The sequence below is a fragment of the Saimiri boliviensis genome, chromosome 1, assembly GCF_048565385.1.
Source record: "Saimiri boliviensis isolate mSaiBol1 chromosome 1, mSaiBol1.pri, whole genome shotgun sequence".
Taxonomy (NCBI): domain Eukaryota; kingdom Metazoa; phylum Chordata; class Mammalia; order Primates; family Cebidae; genus Saimiri; species Saimiri boliviensis.
In genome coordinates, this window is record NC_133449.1 from 33,021,786 (window position 1) to 33,033,864 (window position 12,079).

General features: G+C 39.0%; 1 protein-coding gene across 11 annotated transcripts in view; it reads left to right on the forward strand.

Moving 5' to 3' along the window:
• The window catches only part of LTBP1 (latent transforming growth factor beta binding protein 1), a 476,883-nt gene that overhangs the window by 408,557 nt on the left and 56,247 nt on the right, over positions 1–12,079 (forward strand). For 7 of the 11 annotated variants that reach the window (XM_039478754.2, XM_039478764.2, XM_039478760.2 and 4 more), the window contains one exon: positions 8,851–8,976. The exons of the other annotated variants lie outside the window; for them this stretch is intronic. In XM_039478754.2, coding sequence (XP_039334688.1) covers positions 8,851–8,976 — 126 coding nt within the window. The remainder of the gene's footprint in view (positions 1–8,850; positions 8,977–12,079) is intronic. 11 annotated transcript variants of the gene reach the window in all.

The window sequence follows — 12,079 nt, forward strand, 5'->3', positions numbered from 1 at the left end:
TGGATGCAATAGGAGGGAATGTGTTCCTGGTGGAATAAATGCCACCAACAAAGATTTGGAAACGTGAAATATTGCATAGGATTAGGGATACTGTAAGTAAATTTGATTTAATTCAGTAATTTAATTTATATATTTTTTAAGTACAGTGTTTCTCTTTTCCAGGTTGCTTTTTGACAATGGGATTGGAGGAGCAGGAGAAAAGTCAGGAGATGTTCTAAGATGTTGTTAATAATAGCTCAAGCCAGACGTATTGGTAGCTAAGGCTAGAACAGTGGCATTGGGATGGAGAGAAATGAATGACTCAAAAATGCTTTAGAGATAGAGCCTAGTACTAGATTAGAATATAGAGTTGGACCAGATGTAGGGCATGGAAGAGAGGAACTGTTGAAGAGAGATCATAGGTCCTGGTTTTAGCAAGTTGGTATTTGGTGGCACTATTTGCTGACATGGTAAAAAAATGAAGCAATTTTTTGTAAAGATCAAGAGTGTGATTTGGTCATATTAAATTAGAGTTGCCTGTGAAGTATCTATGTGGGTGTGTCTGATAGAGAATTGGATCAAGTTAATTTTAATGTTCAGAAGAGAAGTCTAGTCTGGAGATAAAAACTGGAAGTCATCAGATATAGATCATATTTGAAGCCATCAGAATGGATGAGGCCGCCAAGAGAGATTATAGAATGAGTAAAAAAAAAAAAGGCCTAGGACTAAACTGTGAGAAACTCTTAACATGTAGGGGTTGAGAAAAAGAGACCCTGTAGGAATAGTCCAAGGATTAAGAGGAAACCCAGGGAGTATGGTACTATAGAATCCAAAGGCAAAGTGTTCTTCAGGAAGAAGAAAGTGGTCAACTGCATTGAATACTGTTGAGAACTCTACTAAGAGGACAAAAGGAATCCTTTAGGTTTTACAAAATGGTGACCTTATCAGATGCTGCTTCAGCAGAATCTTGTATTCAGGAGCCACTCGAGAATGAATGAGAACTGATGGAGTAAATACAGCATGCATAGATAAGTCAAGAACCTTGGCTCTTAAAAAGGAGTGAGACATAGGAATGATCCAACAGGGAGGGAAAGAAGGTGATGCAGGGTCAGAGGCCCAAAGGGAAAGCAAATAACTTGACCACCCAAGTATGGAAAAGCTCAGCATGTGGCAAAGGCCTTTATGCCATTACCCATGGAAGAAAACTGAAGACATTTAAGCAGAGGACTATTTGATTGGACTGTTTCAATAGGTAAATTATTCTGTCATTATGGGAGATGAATGTAGGGACTCAATGAGTGTCTGACAGCACAAAACTCAGCTGGGAAGCCATTGCAGGAATTCGAGTAAAAGGTAACGTGGCCTTGAATAAGGTTGGAGAGGAAAGGAGAGACTGGAGACATAACTGAAAGATAAAATCATAAGGAGGTGGTGACTGGATGTGGAGCAGTAATCAAGGCTGACTCCCATGTTTTTGGGTAACTAGGATGATATATGTGATTCTTAGGATGGTCCAATAGGATGTCTTTATGGATGGTGAATGTCTGTTGTCTACATAGTGGTTGACAAAAATGGAGCAAAGTTTTGGTTTAGTTTCTCTGGAATATAGAATTGGGGCTTGTCTGGGTGATTTTTAAAGAATAATTTAAGCAGGCTGGACATGGTGTCTCACACCTGCAATCCCAGCACTGGTAGGCCGAGGTGGGAGGAACCCAGGACTTTGAGATCAGCCTGGGCAACATAATGAGACCTCATCTCTACTAAAAAAAATTTTTTTTTTAAAGTGCCAGGTATGGCAGCACACACCTGTGGTCCCAGCTTTTTGACAGGCTGTGGTAGGAGGATTGCTTGAACCCAGGAGGTTGAGGCTGCAATGACCTATGTCATGCCACTGCTTTCCAGTGTGGGCCAGAGAGTGAGACCCTGTCTCTAAAATAAATAAGTAAATCTTTTTGAAAGTAGTAGATCTCCAGGCTCAGTGGCGGGGGAAGATGTCTCATTGGCAGCCTTATTTTCTAGAAGGTAATTGCTGGAAAGTTGAATTTCAAATAACTTGTTACCTCTGTCATTTCTTACTAGTTATCTTAAGCTGCTAGCTTTTAAAATAGACTGTAACCATCAGGGTCTCTGTGTTTTTTCCTGCTGACAGAGACAACGTGGTAGTCAGAATCTACCCAGGGACGTCGTTTGCTGTTTCTGGCCTATTCCCGTCTCCTAGAACAAAGTTACTTTCCGTAACACATATGGCCCATATTCCCCAGCCTTGTCGATGTTGCCAGACCTCAGTGGACCTTTCTTAAAAGGTTCTTCCCATATCCTATTGTATTGTCTGGACCATCTCCAAATCCAGTTTTTAATTTCCTATTGGCTAAATTTTATTTTCTTTCTTTAGGCCTCATGCTCATCTTCCGCTTACTGCTGGCTCCCCTCCGATGCTGTGAGAGAGACCTTAATCGCTTTTGGGCCAGCAGCCATGCCATTTTAAAATTCTTTTGGGCAGCAATTCAGCTGGTTTAACATCTTTCAATCCCACTTCTTGGCTGAGATTTACTGTCTCCTAGCCGGCTTCCGTTCCTTTCAGAAAGGAGTGTGAGGGCTGCATTTCCAGTGTAAGCCCCTTTTCTTTGAATCTGTTTTCCTAAGATTCTGGCACCAGATACTTAACCAATTCCAGTTGGTTAGGAAGTTCTGAGCTAAAATAGCAGGCCATTTTCCTCTTATAAAGAGATCTGGGAGCACCAATGCTAGACATGGTCCTGTCTAAGTCCTTGGACCTCCTAAGACTTGTAACCATGGGTGCCTCATGTGTTTTCTTCCAAGGGTTTCCTACAAAAATGCCCTCTTCAAGTATCTAGATTTCAAGTACAATGATAGTTCTTCTTTTGAGGGACAAAGATGCCTCAGTCTTAGTTAAGGACAAGAAGACTTGGTTAAACTAGAAGGCAGTAAGTGATGAGTCAAAGAATAACAGATGGTATACTCTGACCTCCATCTTCATAGTGGACAAACTCCTGTGTGCTTGTTGGGCTTACAATTTGGTGAGTTCTGTTCACCATCTAGGACCAACCTTTTACCACCATCAGAATAAGGAATAAGGAAGAAGAAAGTCAGAGAATAAGGAACAGAATAAGGAAGAAGAAAGATTCAGAAGGTTGTTCTTTGGCCAGGCCCTGTTCCTCGCCAGCTCTCCCACTAACCGACTGTGTAGCCCTGAAGCAAGTCACTTCCCCTCTCTAGCCCTCAGTTTTCTGGTTCTTAAAATGAAGAGGTTGAACTAGATAATCTTCAGGTTTCCTTCAAGTCAAAATAGACCATATGATCCATCTAAAAATGTTCTAAGACAGGAAGGTCATTTCTTCACAACTCTGCAGTAGCTGTGGAGATTTTCCTATGAATTATCCATTACCAAAAAATGACACTCCCATTCTCACTATCCACTTCTCTGGCGCATCCTGGCCGCAGAAGGGAAGCTCATGAGTAAGTTGCTTTCCCAATAGATGAATATTTTTTGCTCAGAATAAGGAAGAAGCAAGTCAACAAAATAAAAGATGTTAAGAAACTAAGAAGTGCTTTCCAAAAAATTCAAAACCAAAAACTGAAGAATGCATCTTAAAAAAAACACACACACCAAATCATTTTACTAATGAAATAGACACAAATACTCCTTTCTCTACAATATACATATTTTCAGATACACATCGACTTTTCTGTATATAAATATAAGACATATAATGGAACCATTGAGATTTGTTATGAATTTTAGTATTGAAGTCTTTGAACAGTTTTAATTTTTTGGTTCTTAAACAAGGTTTACCTGACCCCAACCTCTTTTAGAAAATTATTCCTTCTTTCCATACTTGTACTTTATTTCATAGTTCACTTTACCTAAGTGAGAGGGTGACACACGTATCTAGCCTTACACCTTTATCTGAGAATTCAGGAGTACATGGGTTTGAGCTCAACTCTTGTATGTAGACTCCATGAATGCAATCAGTAGGTTTTGAAAAGCTTTTGATTCGTTGACAAAATGTCTTAAGTAAAAAGCCTATGGACAAGGAAAATTGATCTGCCACATAGACCAATAAAAACCCTCAAAAGTGTGGGTCTGTGAGTCATTGACAACATCGCTACTTTTTAAACGAGCCACTGGTAGTTCCTGTCACCCAGAACTACATTCTATTTTTTTTTCTGACATTTAGGTAATTTTTTTTTGGGAAATTCACATCAGGGATCGTTTCTCCTTGGTTTGTATAATTTCTTGACTTTATTTACATTGAAATATCAATATTTGTAATCTACCTTCTTCAGTAAAGTGTAAATAGCAAACACGTGCCTGATAAATCAGCAATTTTGTAATACCACACCTGGTTTATCTGGATTGACAGTTGAGAGATCACTAGACAAATCATGCCTGTAATCACTAAACCGTTGGATAGTATTACCAGTGATCTCATGCATGACTCTTATAGATCCCTAAGCAAAATTGCTTCAGTAATTTTAACAGAATCACCCTTCATTAAGCAAAAACATATGATATTTGGATTCAAAATGTAGTTTCATCTTCCAAATTCAACTTGAGCAAAAAAAAAAAAAAGGTGGTGGGGGATGGCCTTCACTTGTTTATTTAGTCTTGCTGGGACTTCTACTCTAGTGTGGTAAGTTTTCTTAACATTTTAGCTTTACATCTCTAGAATTACTCTTTAATTGTAGCAGTTTATTTCGTTATATGTATATACAGGACTTACAATGGAAAAATATCTCAGAGAGCTCATGTCATCAAAGAAAATTCTAATGAAATAATGTTTTTTTCTTGTAGAGGTCATTAAAGTAAAACAAATGTTGTCCTCTTATTAAGCTATTACCTCACCTCATTGTTGAAAACATGAAACTGCTGAGAGTTACATTATATCATTTTTATAAAATATTTGTTGCCGAAGAGCTAGTTTCCAGCAAGCATTCCACGTTATTTTTTCCTATTCATTCAAATCCAAAATATTGCTCATCTAAACTTTCTCGGTTAATCACTGTTACAGTAAGTCTGAGACTGCAAGACGCCCAGTAATTCATAACCGGCTTGGGGCTTGTTCACCTTCAGGTCAGTTATTTGGTTCCTGTACACAGTAACAAGAAATCATCATCTGCTATAATTGCATAGGATTAATAAAAAGAAAAGCAAGAGATTTTGCTTCAAGAATCTGGACTGAAAAGCCACCAGGTTTCTGGTACATGCCTTCTCTTTCTCCTCCTTTGCTATCCTCCCACTCATTTTAGTAGGGAAATAAGTGGTTGGTGAGGTTTTAAGCTGAAGGTTCCCCACCGTGAGGAGTCATCCTTGATAAGCACAGCAGTGGTACAAGAGGTTCTGGGAGCGGGGAGGAGAGACCCTGAGATCTGCTCTTGGAGTAGTTAAAGAAGGTGCTGCAGAGGAGGTGTTCCTTGGGCTGACTCCTATAGGTCCAAAAGGCATTTCTGAGGAAGTCCAGGGGAAAGGGGTGTCATGGAGATTCCAGAGACGGATGGAGTAGGCACCAGGTCCTTGAAAAATTAAAGACCATAGGTTTCCAAAGACCTCTAGTATGCTACTTGATCCAGAGTGTAAACTGAGAAGGAGGTTGTCTGGGAACTGTGGCCAGACAAATAGGCAAGAGGCAGATGAGGAAGGGCACTCCATGCCCTGCTAAGGAGTGTGGTTACCCTTTAGTCAAGAAGAGGTTCTGAACACTCTGGGCAAGGGAATGGTACTGGTGAGTTTGCGTTCTTCAGAGAGCGCTTTGGGAGTCTTAGGTGGAGAATGGATAACGGGAGGAAGGCAAGACGAGATGGGAAGACTCACCAAGGGTATGAGGAGTGTCAGGAAAGACAGAAAAGAGAGCATGACAGGGACGGACAGAGAACAGGAGAAAGGGAAGGGTGGCATTAAGGTTTCTGGCTTGGGTGACAGAATGGATTTGCTGATGAAGGAAATAGGAGAAATGGAGTTGACTTAAGGTGAGGAGGGGAGTGATAATAAATTCATTTATTATTAATATATCCAATGGGTATTAGGTAACTGGTTCTAAAGGACAGAGGTCAATCTTGGAGACAGGCTGGGAAATAATCAGTATGTAAGTGGTAATTGAAGCATTTCTGAGTTTCTTTCCAGCCCTTAAATCCTGTGGTTCAGTGAATAACATAAATAATCTCTTTGACATATGCTCATCTCACAAAGTCTAAAATTAGCGGTGGCCTGTGTTAAGTAGTTTGATGACACGATGCAGTTCCTCCTCACAGTTGTAATCAGTAAATAAACCGTGACCTCAGCCTCATGTTGACATTGCAAATCAATCAAAACAGACTTATTGAGTGTCTTTTTTGTGTTTAGTGTTGTAAGGGGGATTCATTTTTTAGATTGGAAAAAATTTCATTGATTTTTCAAGTCACCAAGGTTGGGAAATGAGATTTAGTAGGAAGACAGTGAATACAGCTTTAGGCTTGATAAGTTTGAGTTCATGGCAGAAGATCCAATGAAAATGATTAAGAGGGGAGAAACGCCAGATATAGGTGAAGGGGAGGAAGGCAGTAAATGACACTGCCATGTGTGTACCTATGCAACAATCTTGCATGTTCCTCAAAACAATCTTGCATGTACCTCAAAACCTAAAATGCAATGAAAAATTAAAAAAAAAATGTGCTTGGGAGAAGAATCTTAGGTGGAGAGGAAGATGGAGGATTTATCCCAAGGAGCATGGTCATTGAAACTGGGCGAGTGTGGGAAGGGTGGAGGAGGGAAGTGCTGAGCACACAGCACATTTCAGGGAGGGCCGGAGCCTTGGCAGATACACACCTTCAGGCTGCTGAAGTACAAGGACAAGCCAGAGCAGCTCAAGGTAAAACAAGAATATTCTGTCACTGAACATGGGAAGAGAGTATTCAAGGGGTGGCCATTCAGCCAGACTGAGAGGTCAGGGATCGCTGGCCAAAAGATGATCATGAGATTTAATGATGAGTTGGTCATTGGTGCTTTTTCTTAGAGGATAAAGAGTTAGGAAGTAAGATTGTAGGTCACTGAGGAGAAAGAGGAAAAATTGTAGTAGCAATAATAATAAAATTGATGTGTACTGTGTTGGATGCTTCCCTACATTACATGCCAGGCAGTCTCCAGAGCACTTTGTACATGTTATTTTGTTTAATGCTCACAGTAATTGTAGGAACTTAGCAGTATTATTATTAATATTATTCATATTGATACTGTTATTTCCATTTGCAGATGGACTGTAATAGGAAATAAAGACAATGAATATAGACAATCCTTTGAGGCATTTTGCAGTGATACAAAAAGTTTAATTCCCCCCAAACTAAATTCTGTCAAGTGAAATTGAACTTGTCATTTTCTTTAGCATTTGTTATCTGATTGCATTATTTGAACATGAAAGTACAATGTTCTTCACGTATATTTGGATGCTGTCATTACATTTTCTTAACTGTTTATCCAAAAACTTACATTTTGGGCTGACTGTTAAGTCCAGGGGCAAAGAGAGCAGAGTACCAGGTGATGGGTGGTGTGGGATGTGGCAGTGAGTACCCAAGAAGAAAAGCACAATGGGCGATGATATGATCAGAGGAAAGCTATTTTCAAGCAATTTTAACATTTTTGAAGTCAGTGAGGGTAGGATCCAGGGGAGGAATAACTGGAGATGTTGGAGAAGGATGAACAGGTGGGACCAGGAGGCAGAGACTGGCCGGGATGGGAGAAGGAGCCCCGCCCAGAAAGGAGAAGGGATTGAGTTTTTTTGTTTGTTTGTTCTGAGTTGAGAAAAGAAAGTTTAAGAGAGGAAATGCTCGATTTTATTAATATGAACCCTCCCTAATCTAAATTCTGTCAAGTAAAATTGAACTTGTCATTTTCTTTAACATTTGTTATCTGATTTCATTATTTGAATATAAAATTGCAATCTTCTTCACATATGTTTGGATACTGTTGTTACGTTCTCTTACTTGTTTCTCCAAAAACTTGCATTTGGCGTGACTGTTAAGTCCAGGGCAGAGAGGGCAGAGTACCAGGCAGCTGGTGGTAGTGTAGATACAGCAGTGCCCAAGGAGAACGGGAAGGAGAGAAGGGAGAAGGAAATGAGTAACTGTAAGGATAAAGAATAATTTTATCTAAAAGTCTGTTGTAACTTTACAATTGAGGCATCACTTTTAAAAGAACATTTTTATTAATGAGAAAAAAAGGCACAAGGTCACTCTCATCAGGTTTATGGAGAACAAAATGAATTGGCAAGTCAGCCAATCCACTGGAACAGCCTGGGTGGTTAGGGCCTTGAGTGGCTGTAAATTGGTGGCATAAAATCTTTTCTTATGGGACTGGGACTGACTGGCTACCCTGCTGACTTCATCAGACTCTCTCTTGACTTCATGAGGATGCTGTATAGATCAAGGTTATCCACAAGGTTGAGTCAACCATTGCTCATTTCCTTCTGTAACTGTCAGATGCAAATACTATTAGTATTTACTGCAACTAAAACAAGTGACAATATTTTTACATATTTTCTCTATAGGAGAAAATATAAGCCTCCTTGGAAATAAATAGCTGAAAACATTTAGGTAATACTGGGCATAGCACTTTCAGCAGTCATTTCAGTCTAAAAACATTTCCTAAGGAAAAGTAGTAAATGTTTGTTTCATAGAACCCAGCATTTTGGCTGTTAAACCATTTTCGTCAAAACATTTTATTGATACATAAAATGTTTTAAAAATTGTTTTCTGTGTAAACATGATCATCTCATCATCACACACTAATCAGGATGTGTTGAGTGCCTGTTTATCCATTAATATCTGGTGTTTGTCAGCCCATGTTTGTTTTGTGTCTGATGTTCCATGTCTTTTTTGCAGATATTGATGAATGTGTAAACAACACTGTGTGTGACAGTCACGGGTTTTGTGACAATACACCTGGCTCCTTCCGCTGCCTCTGTTATCAGGGCTTTCAAGCCCCACAGGATGGGCAAGGGTGTGTGGGTGAGTTTTTAGATTTTTTTCCCAGCGTGTTTCACATGTCCCTGTTGAAGAGAAATCACAATGAACAACAGAAGCTTTTAAGCAGGTAATTTGGGTAGAGCTTTATCATAATTTGATTTTGTCATACAGTTTGAAGGTGTGCAAAATTACCCTATGTTGCGGGTGTATGGCTCACACTTTGTAACCCCAACACTTTGGGAGGTCAAGGTTGGAGGTTTGCTTGAGGCCAGGAGTTTGAGACCAGCCTGAATAACATGGTGAGATCTTTTCTCTATGAATAAATTTTTTTTAATAATTATCCAAACTTGATGGTATGGTGCCTGTAGTCACAACTACTTGGGAGGCTGAGGTGGGAGGATCTCTTGTGCCCAGGAGTTTGAGGCTGCAGTAAGCCGTGATCATGCCACATGCCAGCTTGGGCAAGAAAGAAAGACCCTTTCTCAAAAACAAAAACAGAAAATCCTATAGCTTCTGAAATTGTTAGGGACATTAAGAAATATAAAACTATGACTTTACATTTAAATGAATTTTAACAAGAACATCTGTTTAAACTCTTAACTGAGTATGCAAAACTCTAGACTCCCTTCAGCACAGGAAGTAGAGTCTGGTGTGTGGTATAGATTATCTGTCTTTGAAATGTACCCCTTTAGGCAGTGCATTTAAGGCAAAGTGTTGGCTGGAGCTTCAGTGTCCAAGAATGATACCTGTAAAAGGATGCTTTGAATTGTGCAAAGCTGTATTTCCTCAGTCTATTCTGGAATTGACGGGGTGGAAGGAATCTTGAATATCATCAGATGTCCTGGAATATGGTCCAACAAATGCTCCTACAGAAAATAATTTGTATTTCATTATCTGACATGATGGATTTCTTCAGGTCAAACTCATTATGAAACGTATTTGCAATTAGAGCAATTAAATTGGAAAGAGAAGAAAGGTTATCAAATTGAAGACTTTATAGATAGCAAGACTTTTCTTTTTCTTTATTCTTAGAGAAAAATAGCCATATTCATTACATGGCAGATGGAAGTTGAGGAGTCAACACCTATTTGGTTTGAAAATTTGCAATTAAAACATTAGTTCATTTTCCATCCATATTAAACTTGGAAAACAAAACTTTCAAAGTTTAACGATAATGTCACTTGAATAATAACTGCTTTTGTGGAATTATGAAATTCACTTAATTCCCAACCAAAAATTATTTGCAAAGCAATAATGTGGTTTCATGAATAAGTATTAGCTAGTCAAAAACATAGATAATTATTCAAGAATTATTCACAAGACATAGTTATTTAATAATATAGCTAAGACTGTCCTAATCTTAGTTCCCACTCCTCCTTTAGCCACCTTTCCACCAAAATACATTTGTTTGACATTTGCATAATGTTTTCACCAGATGGGTCTTGTGATATGGCCCTACTTTCCACCTTAGCTTCACCACTTCCTTCTTCACCTGTTGGTTCCAACAATGTCAGACTGGTTGTGGTTTCCCACGTCACTATGAAATTATTTGACCGTTGTTCGCTCCTTCTGCTGGGACTATCCTCCTGACCTCTCCTTCCTTGAGTCCCGGATTTTCTCACTCATTCTTGAAGACTGAGGTTCTGTGTCATCTTCCAGACACCATCCCTGCTCTATCCCTCACTCTCAAGCTGAGCTGTGACCTCTGCTTCCAGAGAACCTTCAGCAAATTCTATTATACTTACAACCTTTCAGAGAATAATTTAATAATGGGTATACCACCTGCAGCCCCCTTCTACAAAGCTATAACCTCTACATGATTGAAAACTTTTTTGCCTCTCTCTGGGCAGGGCACGATGCTTGGCTTATTGTAGGTGCTCAGTAAATTTTAACTACTGTTTATATATCAGATGTTGAACCATATCTAGAAACCATATCAGATATCTGGAGTCCACATAGCCCCAGAGCCCCTGCTTAATATTCATTTCTAACCAGCCAGATGAGCACACCAAACCCATGTTGACATTTCAGCTTGGCACACAAAACACCACCCTTAGAGAAGGAATATTTATCATTTTGGTGAACTCAACAAATGTCATTTCATTTGTGTTTGTATTCATTCTTTCAAAAATGTTTACTGAGCGCCTATGACAGGCTCTTCACAATGGGTGTTGTGTAGAGCTACAGGATGAGTCAGCCCTTCCCCTATTATCACTTACTTATCCTTTGGCTATTGACTCCAGTATCATTCCTCTAACCCACCCCTACATTTAAGGTCTGCTGTTCTTGCTTTCACTGAGCTCTGAATTTTTAATCTCCCTAACTTGACTATAAGCTCCATGAAGGCAGGAGTTTGGATTGCTAGCTTATCATGGTTTCCCCACATACAGGCCCTATAGGCCTGCCCCATAGCAGTAAGCTAGGAAATATTTCTTGATTGAGTTAGCACAGTCTGATGGGATAGAGTTCATTAGCCATGTAAATAATACATGCTGGAAAGTACAAAGTTCCACTGGACATTTACCTAAAATTGATAAATGTGAACTGGCAATATCTTACATTTTTCTGGTCTCAATTTGACAGTCTAGGTTGATTAAATATTTCAACTCTGCTTTATGTTATAGTAGTTTTCATAAGTGAAACCAGTTCATTGAATTTATATCTGCTTATATACAAATGAAATGGAAAAGTGAGGTAATTACCCAAGTAAGTCCAGATGTATTTTTGGGTATAACAGGTGAAAGTAGGATTTCTTTCTGGAATGATGTAGATAATTGCTCAAATGTTTAACTTTGTATAAACCATCTCAGGGTATGCTCATGAAAGCTAATGTTTATACATACTGAATGCGTAAGACATGAACATTTCAGACTTTAAGTCGGACACTTTGCTGAACTGGATATTCATGAATAAAATGTAGGAGGAAAGAAGGTAAAAAGTACTACTGGGTAAGATCAAATATAAAATTAGTCTTTCTTAGGGCTGTGTACTTGCAAAATGTTGAATAAAATGTACTTGTCACTGAGATACCTTGAATGTATTTTAATTATGTATATTTAAGTACAGAAGAAAAACATTTAGCAAAATAGAAATTACACAGTGGAACATCAACAGAATTTGAAAAGGCATCATGAGATCAGTGATG